The sequence below is a fragment of the Rana temporaria genome, chromosome 3 (genome assembly GCF_905171775.1).
Source record: "Rana temporaria chromosome 3, aRanTem1.1, whole genome shotgun sequence".
In the NCBI taxonomy this organism is placed as follows: Eukaryota; Metazoa; Chordata; class Amphibia; order Anura; family Ranidae; genus Rana; species Rana temporaria.
In genome coordinates, this window is record NC_053491.1 from 104,153,654 (window position 1) to 104,171,460 (window position 17,807).

General features: G+C 44.2%; 1 protein-coding gene across 2 annotated transcripts in view; it reads left to right on the forward strand.

Moving 5' to 3' along the window:
• CPT1B (carnitine palmitoyltransferase 1B) overlaps positions 1-17,807 on the forward strand; it is a 76,733-nt gene that overhangs the window by 12,200 nt on the left and 46,726 nt on the right. The window contains exons 2-5 of one of the 2 annotated variants that reach the window (XM_040343149.1): positions 7,291-7,439; positions 10,160-10,299; positions 15,062-15,233; positions 15,761-15,862. In XM_040343149.1, the coding sequence (XP_040199083.1) occupies positions 7,299-7,439; positions 10,160-10,299; positions 15,062-15,233; positions 15,761-15,862 (555 nt within the window). In that variant the 5' untranslated portion in view covers positions 7,291-7,298. The remainder of the gene's footprint in view (positions 1-7,290; positions 7,440-10,159; positions 10,300-15,061; positions 15,234-15,760; positions 15,863-17,807) is intronic. The other variant, XM_040343150.1, reaches the window with a different exon arrangement.

Genomic DNA, 17,807 nt, shown 5'->3' on the forward strand with positions numbered 1-17,807 from the left:
TTTAAAGGGGAGATCTGGACCATCTGGCCTTGGCACAACAGGATCCTCTGGCTGGAATAAGAACTCGGGATGAGCAAATGTAGGGATCTTGACCCACCCAGACAACCCCTTTAGGCCACATAACACTGGATTTTTAGAAGCCTCAGACACATCAATAGGTGGAAGTTTAACCCAATCAGAGGCCAGCTTAACAGCAAGCAGAGATTTGGCATAGTCCAGAGGGGCGGCAGCCCCGGAATCAGCATAGTCCAGAGGGGCGGCAGCCCCGGAATCAGCATAGTCCAGAGGGGCGGCAGCCCCGGAATCAGCATAGTCCAGAGGGGCGGCAGCCCCGGAATCAGCATAGTCCAGAGGGGCGGCAGCCCCGGAATCAGCATAGTCCAGAGGGGCGGCAGCCCAGGAATCAGCATAGTCCAGAGGGGCCGCAGCCCAGGAATCAGCATAGTCCAGAGGGGCGGCAGCCCCGGAATCAGCATAGTCCAGAGGGGCGGCAGCCCCGGAATCAGCATAGTCCAGAGGGGCGGCAGCCCCGGAATCAGCATAGTCCAGAGGGGCGGCAGCCCCAGAATCAGCATAGTCCAGAGGGGCGGCAGATACCAGATCAACAGGCTGGGCAGCGGGCACATCAGACTGGGTAGCAGCCCAGGAACCAGCATAGTCAAGCTGGTCAGTGGCATCCCGGGAATCCGCTGTGGCAAGCTTGGCAACAGATGGCAGATCACCCGCAGCAGGCTTTGCAACAGACGGCAGCATGGAGAAGGCATGGATCGCATCATCAGGTGCCAACATGGAGGAGGAATGGATCGCATCATCAGGTGGCAACATGGAGGAGGAATGGATCGCATCATCAGGTGGCAACATGGAGGAGGCATGGATCGCATCATCAGGTGGCAACATGGAGGAGGCATGGATCGCATCATCAGGTGGCAACATGGAGGAGGCATGGATCGCATCATCAGGTGGCAACATGGAGGAGGCATGGATCGCATCATCAGGTGGCAACATGGAGGAGGCATGGATCGCATCAGCAGGCGGCAACATGGAGGAGGCATGGATCACATCAGCAGGCGGCAACATGGAGGAGGCATGGATCACATCAGCAGGCGGCAACATCGAGGAGGACTGGATCGCATCAGCAGGCAGCAACATGGAGGAGGACTGGATAGCATCAGCAAGAGGCAACATGGAGGAGGACTGGATCGCATCAGCAGGCGGCAACATGGAGGAGGACTGGATTGCATCGACAGGCGGCTGCATGGGGGAGGACTGGATCGCATCAGCAGGCGGCAACATGGAGTGGGACTGGATCGCATCAGGCATCGGATCGGTGGGAACAGGATCAACAGGCAACATGGATAGTGGCACAGATATACGAGCAGGAGATGAACTTTGTTTCTTTTTCTTAGGCTTAGATATTGCATTACTGCATGTAGTTGCCTTGTGCTGACCAGGCTGTACTGCTGATGGTGGGAAGGTAGTAACAGTACTAGGGGGAATAGAATCAGAAATACTGGAAAAGGCCTGAGATGTTGCCATGGGTAACGGCACTGCAGGGGGAGCTTTCAATTGATTGCATACAGGGGAAGTGTGCCCTCTGGTGGCAGGGTACTTATGTGACTCATCTAGCACTGGGCATATGATCTCTGACCAAGTTTGTAGCAGAGGTTGAACTAAAGTCAGTCTGTCTCTCCCTTGCTCACATTGCTCAATTAAACAGTGCACAGAAGCAATACATTCCAACACCACCTGCTGTGAATAGGCTGCATACTGCTGGAGAAATGAACCTGTACAACTTTTCAGCAACCATCCCAAAAATCCAGCCTGGTACAAAGTAAATGGAGGAGTGAAAACATCATGGCCCTGAGAGGTAACCTGAAATAGTAGCTCAGAACAGACCTGAATGAAAGGTTGTACTTGACCAAATGAAAATCTTCCCTCCACGGCTAAGGCATGTGCAGTCAGAATGCTTCCAAGAAGCTCCTCCTCAGTTAGATCCTGCCACAGTGAGTGACACAAATCCTTATCCCCCCCTGCAAGCTGCACACTGCAAATAACCTTCACTCTAAGCATTCTGACAAAGGCAAAAAACTCAAGTAACCGGCTCTCAGTCCCCAAGTGTAGCAGATCTGGTCGTTAGTGGGCGTCACGATTATGTCAGGTTCAGCGTCTAAGACCACCAGACACGTAGCTACACAGAGAAACTGAGACCAAACAAGCATTTATCATTAAAGTGATATTTATTTACAGTGAACATACACCAATAAACATATACAGCAACCAGTGAAAACATAAACCACTCTAGCAAACAAGAACAAGAATAACTAATAAACCTAACAGCTATCTATGTACAACATAAGGGAAAAGGCAACAGGGATGCAAGGAAAGGGACACGGCTGGGGACAAGAGCATAGAACAAGGGTGCAGGATGGATCAGGACAAAGGCAGGTAATCAGGCACACGCTGGTAGCAGGCAGACAGGAAAGGACCAGAATCGTGACGCACTGGGGGAAGGGAGGAGCAGCCTTAAATATCCACCTGGCAGCTGGAGCCAGGTGTGGCTGATCCTGCTGGCTTCTGGGAGACACCTGCTGGTGGACACTGGAACTGCAGCAGACAGCCCAGAGCAGGATAGTGCCACCAGGAGATGAACTTAATCCTAACAGTCAGACTTGCTGGCACCGGGCTCACAAAGTACACTACACATTATCATAAGTTCAACATCCCCACAGTAGTTTGCTAGCAGGCAATAGGTGAGTTAATTAGCCTAATTAACAATGCAAACTGATCTCACCCCACCTCAGACTAGTAGACAACAGAAGTCCCAGGGCTTTCCAGATCTCATTAATCAGCTTTCGTTTTACATACATCTGTTAACTGAGTTTCAGGTTGGCAGAGACCATCGTACTGGGTGCGCTGGCGGTAAAACGCCGCTATTTTTAGCAGCGTTTTACTGTTTTGTTTGCCGCTATTTCCCTCTAGCGGGCGGAAAAGGGTTAAAACCGCCTGCAAAAACGCCTCTTTTTGGAGGCGCTCCCCCATTGTTTTCAATGGGCAGGGGCACTATAGGGGCGGTATTTTTACCGCTCCTACCGTGCCTCAAAGAGCCATTTCTATCCAGGCTTTCACACTGGATAGAAAGGAGCGGCTCTTTCCGGGCGCATTGCAGGCGCTATTCTTAGCGCAATAGCACCTGCAAAGTGCCTCAGTGTGAAAGCAGCCTGATTGTTAAATGTAATTATATCCTTTTGCATTATATAACAGAACATCTTTCTAAATGTTTTCAGCTTCCTCAAATGCCAGGGCCCATAGTTAGTAGGCAAGAGGCTAGCATTCAGTCCCCTCTAAAATCCTCTGTCCCGGGTGAGTCTGTCACACTACCAATATGTCTTTGGAGTGTACCCAGAGAAAACCCACAGAAGCACGGAGAGAACATGCACACATCATGCAGATCATGTCCTGGCTGGGATTTAAGTTAGAACTATAGTCAATTTTTTTTTTCATTTTGGATAGCTTAGGGAAGGGTTATTTATAATAGCTGTCAAGTGTTTATTTGTGTGCCATCTATGTCCTTTTGGGAAGCTTTACTTTCACTTTCTGTCCCATAGCCAAAACAGGAAGTAAGAGGAAATCCCTGCAAATTAAGGGAGTCCATTGGGGCCACCCAGGTCGCCAGAGCGAGTGTTCCCATTGGAGAAATTTTTACTCTATTACTGTTTAAGAGACAACCCAAAATTTGGAATTTTCTTTTACCTACACTTTTAATGATATTGATAAACAGGACAAATATAGAGGGGCAATCTCCCTAACAGGGGCACGGACAGCAATAAAATCTGACAGGGATTCTAACCCCTCTCCACTCTGTCTAAAACTAAAAAAAGGTTTTGCCTTTAGTTATACTTTAAATCAAGGACCTGACTGCTGCAAGGTAAAAGTGCTAACAACTAAGCCACCGTGCATATTTATGAATTTAGTTATTGGCCTGTAAACATTTATTTCTGTACTATGAAATAATAATTACACTGAGGTTTTCTAGTCTAGTTCTAGATTGATCTAGTTTACCTGTGACTGTCTTGATAATTAATAGGTAAAGGTGCCACTTCCTGCTGGATTCAGGCTTTCATGTTGTCATTAACTGTTCCTGAGCTCCCACTCCACCCTTAATATTGTTACTGTATGATGCTTGGTAGGCAGGTCAAGCAGAACAGTATGATTTGTATAGCTACTAGAGTTGAGTGGTTAAAACAGCTGACTGGCCATGATGTTCTATTTTACCCAAGCTATCAGCTAGTGGTGCTGCTCCTGAAAAATGTTGGGAATTAATCTGTGTAATGACACCACGAGTATGAAAGGGGTTAAAGTAGTTTAGGACATTTCATTCCCGAACACAAAGGCAGCTACCGAACATTCCAATCAGCCGAACAAGAGACCCATACGAATAATTCTCCCCCAAGTACTAGACAAGGCTCTGTGTTGAGGGTCAAGCAGGAATCGGATATTATTAGGACCAGACTACAAGTCTTAAAAACAGTAGAAGAGGGGGCGTATACCTCCTGCTCATATTACTCTGAAAATACACCTGTGACCAGAAACCTAATTAACATGAGCTAATTAACTAATCCCTTTAACCACTTAAGACCCGGACCAAAATGCAGGTAAAGAACCAGACCCCATTTTGCGATTCGGCACTGCGTCGCTTTAACTGACAATTGCGTGGTCGTGCGACGTGGCTCCCAAACAAAATTGCCGTCCTTTTTTTCCCATAAATAGAGCTTTCTTTTGGTGGTATTTGATCACCTCTGCGGTTTTTATTTTTTGCGCTATAAACAAAAATAGAAGGACAATTTTGAAAAAAATTCAATATTTTTTTACTTTTTGCTATAATAAATATCCCTCAGTTTAGGCCGATACGTATTCTTCTACATATTTTTGGTAAAAAAAAATCACAATAAGCATTTATCGATTGGTTTGCGCAAAATTTATAGCGTTTCCAAAATAGGGGATCGTTTTTTTTTTTTAAACTTTTTTTTTTACTACTAATGGTGGCGATAAGCGTTTTTTTTCGTGACTGCGACATTATGGCGGACACATCGGACAATTTTGACACATTTTTGGGACCATTGTCATTTTCACAGCAAAAAGTGCTATAAAAATGCATTATTTACTGTGAAAATGACAATTGCAGTTTGGGAGTTAACCACTAGGGGTCGCTGAAGGGGTTAAGTGTGACCTCATATGTGTTTCTAACTGTAGGGGGCGGGGCTGGACGCCTGACATCATTGATCGCCTTTCCCTATATCAGGGAACAGACGATCAATGACCGCGCCACTGTGAAGAACGGGGAAGGTGTGTTTACACTCACCTCTCCACGTTCTTCAGCTCCGGGGACCGATCGCGGGACTCCGGCGGCGATCGGGGCTGCGGGTCCCGCAGCCGCGGTCACAGAGCTTCGGACTGGGTCGCGGGCGCGCGCCCACGACCCACGGCTGGGCATTTAACAATCACGTACAGGTACGTGATTGTGCCCAGCCGTGCCATTCTGCCGACGTATATCGGCGTAAGGCGGTCCTTAAGTGGTTAAGCAGCCTGGTCATTGTTATGATAAATCAGGATTTCACTACAGGTCAGACTTGTCACCGAGCTTCACACAGTAGATGATACATTATCATAAGTTTAAACAAAGGACCTATTCTCACAATAGCAGGGGCTTCAGTAGGAGTCCGTCAATCTCCTACATTGTACACAGGCCAATGTGGTCAGCTCTTTCAATCAACATGTTGAGTTCAGAATCAAACAAACCAAGAATAGTCTTTACATATATCCTGGTATATATTGTGGATAAATATTACTGTCCCATTTTAAGTGATCCAAGATATATTTTCTCAGTCACCCTGTGCCCAAAAGGGACTTCCGTTACAATCTGGCATTCTGCTTTATAAATTACATTAACAAACAAATCCGGCAAAGGTGAAAAGTGCTTTTCTGGAATGATGATTTAGCGTAAAAAATATTAGACACATATAATATGAAGGATATGATATACTCACACACACTGTATATTTGTGTGCTCCAGCAGATAAGTCTCTTTTAAGATCCAGGTTCCCTCATGCCAATCTGACATTTTTCATGTTTAATAAGGTGTAAAATAGGACACTTCAACCTTGATGTTATCATCTGCATGAAAAACGTAGTCATGTGTTACATTGCCAGGTTAGCTGGTGACATGCTTACATTTAAATATTCTGTAATCATTGTTAGTGGTTAACAATTACGTTTCAGGGTCATTATACTCTATATTTCCTCATTCCTAATGGCAGTGAAGGGAGACAATAGATTTGAAGTAGAACTATAGGCAAAACTTTATTTTTCATTTTGGATAGAGTAAGGCCTCGTACACACGATAGGTTAACCAGAGGACAACGGTCTGATGGACCGTTTTCATCGGTCAAAACCGATCATGTGTGGGCACCATAGGTTATTTAACAATCGGTTTAAAAAAAGCCAACTTGCTTTAAATTTAACCAATGGATTCCTAACCGATGGAAAAAAAACGATCGTTAGTAGGCACAACCATCGGTTAAAAATCCATGCATGCTCAGAATCAAGTCGACGCATGCTTGGAAGCATTGAACTTAATTTTTTTCAGCACGTCGTTGTGTTTTACGTCACCGCGTTCTGACGCGATAGTTTTTTTAACTGATGGTGTGTAGGCGCGATGGACCATCAGTCAGCTTCATCGGTTAACCGATGACAACGGTCCATCAGACCGTTCTCATCGGATGGACTGATCGTGTGTACGAGACTTAAGGGAGGGTTATAACCTATCAGATTATTTTTTCACCATCTGTGTTCCATTGGGGAGATTTACCCTTACTTCCTTTCCCATAACCGAACAGGAAGTAGGAGGAAATACATTTGAGGACCCCCAGGTCACAAGAACTAGCGTCCCCATTGAAAGATTTCCCCTCCATTACTTTTCTGGGGACAACCCAAAATTTGGGATTTTCTTTTACTTTCACTTTCAATGATAATGGTAAACAGGATAACTAGAGAGGGTGAATCTCCCTAACTGGGGCATAGACAGCAATAAAAACGGGCACGCGTTCTAATCCCTCTGTACTGTATCCAAAACTGAAAAGAAAAAAAAAAGTTTTGTCTTTAGTTATACTTTAGCTCTGCTGTTTAACTGGGAAATCATTGCCATAGGCTGGGATGTGTGACAGATGTATCTGATCATGATAACCATTCAGAAACACATTTGCTAAAGTAACTCATGCAACTCTTTCTCTGAAGAAGACAAGATGGCAGAAGCTCACCAGGCTGTGGCCTTCCAGTTTACTGTGACTCCTGATGGTATAGATCTACAGCTGGGACGTGATGCTCTCCGACACCTCTACCTGTCTGGACTGATTGCCTGTAGGAAACGACTCATCACTCTGAAGGTGAGTGATCTATTCTATGTCATATATATCTGGAAATGTGATAAAGCAAACGTAAGTAAGTAGCTAAAATAGGTATATGCTGCAATTCTGGATGTAAAATCTCCAAATTTATTCAGGGGGATGGACAAGCCATGCATGCAAAACTGTTGCATTACCACAACACTTTATTGTTTTTGTGGCAGTTTTGCATCCAGTACATAGTGGGGCAGATCCACAAAAGGATTACGCCGGCGTATCTATTGAAATGCCGGCGTAATTTTAAAATTGCTGCGTCGTATCTTTGTTTTGTATCTACAAAACCAGATACAACGGCATCTCGGAGGGATCCGACAGGCGTACGTCTTAGTACGCCGTCGGATCTTAAGGTGCAATATTTCAGCGGCCGCTAGGTGGCGTTTCCGTAGAATTCCGCATCAAGTATGCAAATTAGCTATTTACGGTGATCCACGAACGTACGTCCGGCCGGCGCATTTTTGAATTTTGAATTTTTTACGTTGTTTGCGTAAGTCGTTCGCGTATAGGGATTTGCGTAGAATGACGTCACCGTCGTGAGCATTGGATTGTTCCGGGTTAATTTCGAGCATGCACACTGGGATACCCCCACGGACGGCGCATGCGCAGTGCAAAAAAAACGTTGTTTACGTCGGGTCACGACGTATTAACATAAAACAAGCCCCTATTACATCCATTTGAATTCCGCGCCCTTACGCCGCCAAAGATACACTACGCCGCCGTAACTTACGGCGCAAATTATTTGTGGATTCTAAAAAAAAAAATAAGTTGCGGCGGCGTAGAGTATCTTAGATACGCTGCGCCCGGCGGATTCTTACGCGCAGGTATGTGGATCTGCCCCAGTGTATTTAGCTACACTGATTTCTTTAGGATTTGAGAGAGAGACTCTAAAGACTATCATTAAACACTTCAGCCTCGGAAGGATTTACATGCTTCCTGACCAGGCCATTTTTTGCGATAAGGCACTGCGTCGCTTTAACTGACACTTGCGCGGTCGTGCGACTCTGTGCCTATACAAAATTAATGATTTTTTTTTCTCCACAAATAGAGCTTTCTTTTAGTGGTATTTGATCACCTCTGCAGTTTTTTTTTTTGCGCTATAAACAAAAAAGAGCATCAATATAAAAATAAAAATATATTTTTTTTTACTTTCTGCTATAAAACATTTCCAAAAAATTGCATATTTTCTTTCAAGTTTTGGATAGGATGGAGAAGGGATTAAATTACCTGCCAGGTTTTTATTGCTGTCTGCCACCCTTTCTACTAATTCCAAATATTGGGTTGTCCTCACAGGAACAGGAATAGAGGGGAACTCTTCCAATGGGGACACTAGTTCTGTGACAACCACAGATTCCCTCACTTTGTAGGGATTTCCTCTCAGTTTCCTGTTTTGGCATTGGGACAAGAAATGTATGGAAATCTCCCTAATGGGACACAGATTGACAAAAAAAAAAAAAAAAAAAGGAAAGGTTACAACCCTCCTACTCTATCCAAAATGAAAATAAAAGTTTTGTCTTTAGTTGTACTTTAAAGGGATTGTAAAGGTTCATTTTTTTTCAGCTTAATGCATTCTATGCATTAAGGTGAAAAAAAAACCTGGCAATGACGGCCCCCCAGCCCCCCAACTTTACCTACCTAAGCCCCGAAACTCCGTGGGCTCGTTCCCGCGACAGTTTCCCCCAGCTTGAGTCGGCTCGTCATTGGATATTGATAGCAGCGCAGCCATTGGCTTGCGCTGCCGTCAATCATATCCAATGATGCCGCGCGCCAGGGGCGGGGCCGAGTGATACAGTGAGTGGCTATAGCCGCCGGCTGTATCACGGGAGCGCGCCTACAATAACTTTCCACCTTGCATGAAGGTAGAAAGTTCTTGCGGCGGGGGGCCGAGACAGCCGCTGAGGGACCCCAGAAGACAAGGATCGGGGCCACTCTATGCAAAACGAGCTGCACAGTGGAGGTAAGTATAACATGTTTGTTATTTAAAAACATATATAATTTTTCTCTTTAGTGTTCCTTTAAGTCACCAGCCACAAACATATATGCAGATGGGTACTTAGGACTTTCTCTAACTTTCCTGATTTACATATGTGCTATAGATCAGTAATTTAGAAAGTACAGAAGACAGTGGGTCAGGAAAACAGCCAATGAAAAAGCTTTTCTTGAACCAGGCCATACATTATGCAACTTTCTTACATTTTCATACATTATTGCTTGATTCCCCAGTGCTATTGCGTTATGCAGGCCCTGCCGACAGAACACAATAATTAGTGTAGCCAGTGGCACTAATCATTTCGGAAAAACCCAGACAGGCTAATTGTACACAAGTCAATCGATGGTTCAATATAGATTCAGAGTCCCCATATATGGATTGAAATTTGGCTGGTCCCTGCTGAACTAGACAAATTTAAATCCATGTATGGCCCCCTTAAAAATGAAGAGAAAGAACCTTTTTACATATTGTGAAAGTTTTTTTCTTCACTCCATATAGCATACAAGAGTGGCAAAATTGTATAAAACATGCTTATTATACAGACACTAGCAATACTACTTACATTAATTCTTATTCTGATAGAAATTAGTGATCATTTGTGCTCATGGTGGCCAGCGGTACACATGAAATGGGAAGAGAGATCATTTAGGTGATAACATAGCACATTCCAAATTTTCTTAGTTGATGAAAGCTTAAAACTTTATTTTCTCCTATTTAGAGCTCAGTGCTGAGTGGAGTGTACCCTGCCAGCCCTTCTACATGGTTTGCTGTGGTAGCTGTAACTCTTGGCTCCCTATATGGAAAAGTGGATGTGTCATTCGGACTCATAACGAAGATAAGCAGCCTCTTACCTGGACAGTAAGTAGTAGAATTATACTGTTTGCTCTTAATTGTGAGTAGGACAGAAATCTGCTTTAAAAAGTTATTGTGATAACTCAAAAGTAATCCTCTTTAAGCATATTCATGAGCGCTCTAATAGTGGAATGTGGGTGGCTCTTAATTCACAAAAGAATATGGAACACGGTTCTCTTTTGTTATTTGAGTGTAGCAGCATTCAACATTTTGGGGATGCATTTCCTTAGTTATACAAACTCATGATCTCCTTATTTTGTGTCCTACTTCTAGCAGTCAAGAAAAGGTGAAATCCCCCATTAGCTATAACTAAACCCATACATTTTATGCACAACTACTGTAAGCAGGCAGGCTCTTTATTGCACAAGAACAATAAAACCACCCAAGTAAGCCATATAATGATGCCAACATCCCTATAGACAAAAAATATTTTGAGCAAAGACAACAGTAACAATACAAAAGATTAATATATCAAATTTTTATTACATAATATATAAAACTGGTGTATACATCACCAATCAAAACATGAATATATGAACATAGGCAAGACGACTGTACTAGCAATCTGGATCTTTCTTTTATGCACCCGACATGTTTCGGAACAAGTTAAGTCTCTTCATCAGGGGATGTACATAGAAGATCATAAGAGGTTCTATTAGAGAGCATTCAAAAAAATTAGGACATATAACAGAGGAAACACAAGCATATTTGAATTTAATAGAAAACAGCAAAATAACCATCAGCATACCAATAGACATAGTAAGCAATGGATGACTGTTTATTGCACAAGAAACATGCAATGTCTCCTCGGCAATAAAAAATAAAATACCTACCTGCCTGCGCACAGAGTTCTCCAGCATGTAAATTGAGCTGCGTATGTAAGCAGGTTCTTCCATAGGGGTTTATTGTTATGTGTGTTTTCTATTTTTTATGACTTGACTACTGCATTGTGTGGTTTTGATTACCTTGCTTTCATTCTCAGTATAACTGCAAATTGCAATGTGGGTTAATTGCACTATTTAGTTAATTTTCCCCACTGAGCTGGTAAGTCTTAAGAAGCAAGGGTTAATACTGCTGGCCATGTTTTCCTGGGCTTTTTAGGAAGTACTGCTCTCTGCTGGGGCAAACATATAAAAAGGGAGGAAACCGTATGATCAATGCATATGCATAGGAAGGAAACATGAGCTGTGCCAGGATGTATTTGCTATTTAGCCTTGGTTCCAGGAACATAGGGCCAAATTCTCAAAAACGCCGCCTAACTTAACTTTCAGCAGTTAAGTTACACAGGCGTTAAATTTCTACCTAAGTGCCCGATCCACAAAGCACTTACCTAGAAATTACACGCCGTGTAACTTAAGTGCCTCCGTCGCAAGGCGGTCCTCCTCTCCGGGGGGCGATTACAATTTAAATGAGGCGCGCTCCCGCGCCGGCCGTACTGCGCATGCGTGTGACGTAATTTTCCCGACGTGCAGCGCGCGAACGTAATTTACGCTTGGCTTTGTGGATTGCGACTGGACAATAAAGTTGCGACGGGTGAAAAAAAAAATACGCGCCGGAAAAAAAAAATCAAATTTTAAAAAAAATCGCGGCGATCGAAAAAAAGGTCTGGTTTTCCATGGTGTACTAACTTTACACATTGTAAAACCAGCCCTAATTTAACGCGTGCAAATCGTAACTTACGCAGAAAACACAAAGCTTAAAAGCTTTGTGGATCTGCTTAAGTACTCATTTGCATACGCTAGCCGGCATTTCGACTCGAAATGCCCCCAGCGGCGGATGCGGTACTGCATCCTAAGATCCGACAGTGTAAGTGTCTTACAGATGTCGGATCTTCTGCCTATCTTTGGAAAAATCCTTCTGAGGATCGTTTCCAAAGATAGCCACAGGGATACGCAGGCTGAACAGCAGTTCCGCCTGCGTATCTCCTTTGAAGATTTGGCCCATAGACTCATGTTTCTAATTTATCAGGACACTAAAGACTTTGGGGCAGATCCACGTACCTTTGCGCCGGGCGCAGCTTATCTAAGATACACTACGCCGCCGTAACTTTTTTTTTTTCGAATCCTGAAAGAATTCGCGCCGTAAGTTACGGCGGCGTAGTGTATCTTTGGCGGCGTAAGGGCGCGGGATTCAAATGGATGTAATGGATGTAATGGGGGCGTGTTTTATGTAAATACGTCGTGACCCGACGTAAACAACGTTTTTTTTTAACTGCGCATGCGCCGTCCGTGGGGGTATCCCAGTGCGCATGCTCGAAATTAACCCGGAACAAGCCAATGCTCACGACGGTGACGTCATTCTACGCAAATCCCTATTCGCGAACGACTTACGCAAACTACGTAAAAAATTTAAAATTGTACGCGGGAACGACGGCCATACTTAGCAGCTTTAACTATACGCCGTAAAAAGCCGAACGCAACCGACGTAAAAACAATGCGCCGACCGGACGTACGTTCGTGGATCGCCGTAACTAGCTAATTTGCATACTCGACGTGGAATTCGACGGAAACGCCACCTAGCGGCCGCCGAAATATTGCAGCTTAGATCCTGTCGGATCTAGCCGAGATGCCGTCGTATCTTGTTTTGAAGATACAAAACAAAGATACGACACGCAAAATTTGAAATTACGCAGCGTATCAAGAGATACGCCGGCATAATACCTTTGTGAATCTGCCCCCTACTCTACAAATAAGATATGACTACCTCCTTGGGCCTGGGCACCGAGTGGCACTCAGAAGGCACTTTGTATAGGAATCATGTTAGAGAACTGTCAAGCTGTAATTGTTTATTTATACTTCAACAACTTTAGTTTGCCCGACCTACTTCCCCTAGGGGCCTCCAATTTCCCTGCATGGTTCTCAATCTCCCTATTTCCTATGGCCAGAAACCACATTACATATTTAGGTATATTTACGATGATGGGAAACTTCCATCCTCCTTGTATTCTCTCAACTATCCTCTATTCTTAAAAATTCTAGGTGAGCTAGAGGACTGGATGGACCTTCCCATCTCGCTCCTGGGACAATGTCATCTGTACACAATAGTGAGATTTGCTCACCTATTATACTCGCTTTAAACCATCTCACTCTTGCTAAAACACAAAGATATACAATCCTTGAACAAAGTGATTACAAGTGAGACCATGCAGCGCTCTGTCAAAACTATATCTTCTAAGAAATTAAAGGGGGCGGGACGAATCTACCTAACGTCAGGGTATGTACAGTAGCCTGACCTGTCTGCTACATATAGGCCTGGATTAGGTATCCCACTCCTCACATTATTCTAATTGCACTCTAGAGTCAGAAATGGTTCATCCATATTCCCCAGAGGCTCTCACAGCCGAGTGAAGCTCCTACCCCCTAACCTTCTACCAGGGCCGATCCTAGGCAGGGTGCACGGGGTGCTCCGCACCCAGGCGCCGCAGAGGTGAGGGCGCCGAAGCTCCAAAGTGGTCCCCTCCCTCCTCCTCGAGAGGCGGAGCGCATGTAGCAGGTGCTGTGGATCCCCATCCCGCTTGCTGTCTCCGCTGGCAACTGACAAGAGCGCATACCTCCCGCTGTCCCCGAAATTCGGGCTGGGTACTGCAGCGGAGCCTAGTACCGGAACACGTTCCGGTACTAGGCTCCACTAATTATTCTGTCCGGTGCACGTGGAACAGTCTCCTGTAAAGGGGAGGAGTTAGTAAGATGACCACGCCCATGTGGGGGCACCAGAAATATTTCTGCACCCAGGCTTCTGTGACCCTAGGATCGGCCCTGCCTTCTACACAATTATATTTATGGGGGACACTATAATAGCATAGAGGGAGATTCAGAGATACAGAGATTCCTTATTTGACACTATGGCATGTATGTTTTGCAAAACCCAATAAAATGTATTAAAAAAAGATCTATTTACTGATCATTTGTGCACAAACTTTTTGTCCTTACCTAATGATCCGTAAAACTTTTATGGCTGTGTTACGGTCATGTGAATGAGGCCTTAATATGGAATCAAAAACCTATTGATGTAATTGTTTTTCAATAGTTACATTTAAAGGGGTTGTAAACCCTCAAGGTTTTTCTATGCATTAAGGTGTAAAACCTTCTGTAGTGCAGCAGCCCCCCAGAGCCCCCCTTTTACTTACCTGAACCCAATCTTTCCAGCAACAAGATTGAGCCCAGCAGCTGCAGCTGCTGTCTCGGGTCCTCATTGTATAGTTTAATAGCAGCAGTAGCTATTGGCTGCTGTCAATCAAATCTAGTGACACAGAAACCAGGGGGCGGGGCCGAGTCCTGCTGTCTGTGTCAATAGACGCAGCAGCAGGACTCAGGAGCACACCCGCATGGATGCCCCTTTGGAATGCGGGTCTCCCAGGGGGCACTCGATGCAAGGAGGAGCCAAGAGCACCACTGGGGGATCCCAGAAGAGGAGGAATGGGGCCACTCTGTGCAAAACCCTTGCACAGAGAAGGTAAGAATAACATTGTTATTTTTTGGAAAAACTAACCTTTACGACCCCTTTAAGGCATGCTGTTAATGATACCTGTTATGGGTGCTTTTGCTCTTAATCGAACTATCAAGCCATAAAATGTCTGGTGTCATAACAGATCACATGTGTAGCACCATGGCACCTGCAGATCAAACATAGGCTAAATGGCGGCTTCCTTGGCAGTAAAGGATAGGAGGGGTTATTTCCACTTTAACTGTAATTCTTCATCTTATTATGGTAAATCTTTTGTCCAATATTTACTGTATATATCTCAGTTTCTTTTACCATTTGATTCCAGGTCTGTCATCACACCTGCATCCCGTACTGTAGTGAGTGCTGTTCTCTTCTCTTCTGGAGTTTGGGTCTCTGGAATCCTTCTGTATCGCCAAGTTCTGCGCATGCTCCTCTCATACCATGGCTGGATGTTTGAGCCACATGGAAAAAGAAGTTTGAAAACAAAACTTTGGGGAGTAAGTCTTCTATTATTCTCACAGGATTACTAGATTTTACACCATTTTAGTACCACACCTTACTTTTAGGCTTCTTCTCATCATCTTTGTAAAGATACCGTGAGTCGATTATTTGATAAATTGTATGTGAAAAATTATTTGAGTAGATAGAAATACATATTGTTTCTATATTGCACCCTATGAATGTTTAAAGAACTGGTCAAAAAGTTAAGCTTTAAGAAAATGAAGACAAAGAAATTTGACCAAACAGTATCCCACATTGTTTTACTATTCAGTCTTATATTTTTCGTTAAACAAGGATTTCAGTTCAGTCTCCACTTTCTACCCAAAACTTTTATCAAGATTTACACCATGTCATAGCATGCCTATCATTAAAAAATGTTAATTAACCATTAAACAAAAGGCTAATTTAATTACCTATCTTGCTTCTCTTCAAGACACAGAACTTTTTTCTATTTGAATTTCCACTACTTTCTACCTCTTACTTTCCGTTCAACATTTTTAAAATGACTTTGTGACTGTCACAGGGCTGTATGAAGGTCATGGCCAGACGACAGCCCATGCTCTACAGTTTCCAGATGTCTCTTCCAAGGTTGCCAGTGCCATGCCTAGAGGACACAATAGAGAGGGTAAGAGAACCTTGAATGTTGTTACAAAAAGGTATCGATGGTGCTGTTAATTTGATAAAGAATTAGAGCTCTGTACAGGCTGTCCTGTAGGTACCAATACTCTGATGAACAAGAAGGTTTTACACCACAAGATCATGTTAATAACCTATGAGGGTTGATTTTGAAGTTTACCATCATAAAGCATAGTTAGTTACAGCAAACACTTAAGGTAGAGGCATAACTAGAACCTTCAGGGCCCCAGTGCAAAAAAACATGAAGGGCTCCCCCTAACTCCCCCCCTTCCATCTGAGCCTCAGGCTTCCAGTTCTACGAGGGCATCCATGGACATCCTCCAAGAATCCTACCTCCCACATGCCCCCTGGGGTGCACATCCAGCGCAGCCTCACACAACGCTGTGTCTGTGTGAGGAAAGGAGAACCGTTAACCGGCAAGGCTGACAGTACATTGTTTACACTGATAATCAGGGCAGCCCCATGTGCCAATCAGTGTCTATAAATGTTGCCAACCAGTGCCACTTATCAGTGCTCATCAGTGCTGCCTATCTGTGCCTCCTCAGCAGGAATCTGAGTTTAGAGCATCTCCAGCAGCTGTAGGATCAAATTCAGCTGCTTAGCTTCACACTTCCCATGGTGCACACAGGATGAGAAGGGCAGGAGAAGAAGAAGCAGACCGGCTTTTTTCCTCTCCCATCTGGAGGAGAAAGGAGGAAGGGGAAACTGTCAGTGCCGGCTCTGGGCTGTATGAGAGAGACACTCTCAGCTCAGAGCCTTGCAGCCAGAAACCCTGCTGGGGCCCCCCAATAGTGCTGGAACGCCAGGGCCCAGTCGCAATTGTGACCTTGCGACCCTGGCAGTTCCGCCACTGACTTAAGGGTATATTTATAAAGCAGTGTATGTTTCATTCCCCAAGCATTCACTTCACATCTTCCTAGTGATATAGTAATATGAAAACAAAAATACAGAGCCATAATCACTACAAAGTATTTACTTTATAGTCTCTCCTCACTTAACATCCAGATTCCGTTCCAATGACCAGGTTTTTAAACCAGGAGCCACAAGTAATCAATATTTTAAGCATTCTTAAATACTGTACTGTATTGTAAAAAAAAAGGTCTAAGCACAAAACTCCAGCTCAATAACGTTGTTTTAATTTGCATAAGTACAAAACACAAACGTAAATTCTGTACTGTACTGTACAATACAATGATGTATAGCGGGTCATTAGGGTGGGGAGAGCTGGTTGTAAGTCCAAGTGGTCGTTAAACAGGTAAGTCGTTAAACGAGGAGTATCTGTATTAACAAATTGACATATTAGATCTGATCCTTTTACTATAATATGGCAATGATTCCTCTGTGTAGGCTGATCATTTGTTTTCTTTTTCTGATCGTTGCACTTCAGCCTCAATATGTTAACAATGAAAGCAGTATTAAACCCAAAAGCAAACATTTATTTTATTGCAGCTTATGAATTCTTAGATGTGATGGCTGCATTGTTTTTTTTGGCTTTTTTACCTTTATTTTCACCTGGTGATCTGGCCAGTAAGTCTTTTGTTCTTCAACAGAACAAGCTCTCCTGCAGATGTAGCAGTTAGGCCCCTTTACACTGGGGCGGGATGTGCGGTGGCGGTATAGCGCCACTATTTTTACTGGTGCTATACCATCTGAATTGCCGCGGTATTCGGCCGCTAGCCCGGAATTCGGTGGCTAGCCCACTAGCGGCCGGAAAAGGGTTAATACCGCCGGCAATGCGTCTCTGCAGAGGCACATTGCCGGCGGTATTACCACGGTTTCTTATTACTTTCAATGGGAAGGAGCGGTGAAGGAGCGGTAAACACACCGCTCAAAAAATGCTGCTGGCAGGACTTTTGGAGCGGTCCCGCCAGCGCATCACCTCAGTGTGAAAGCACTCTGGCTTTCACATTGAGAATGCAGTGCAGGAGTTTTTC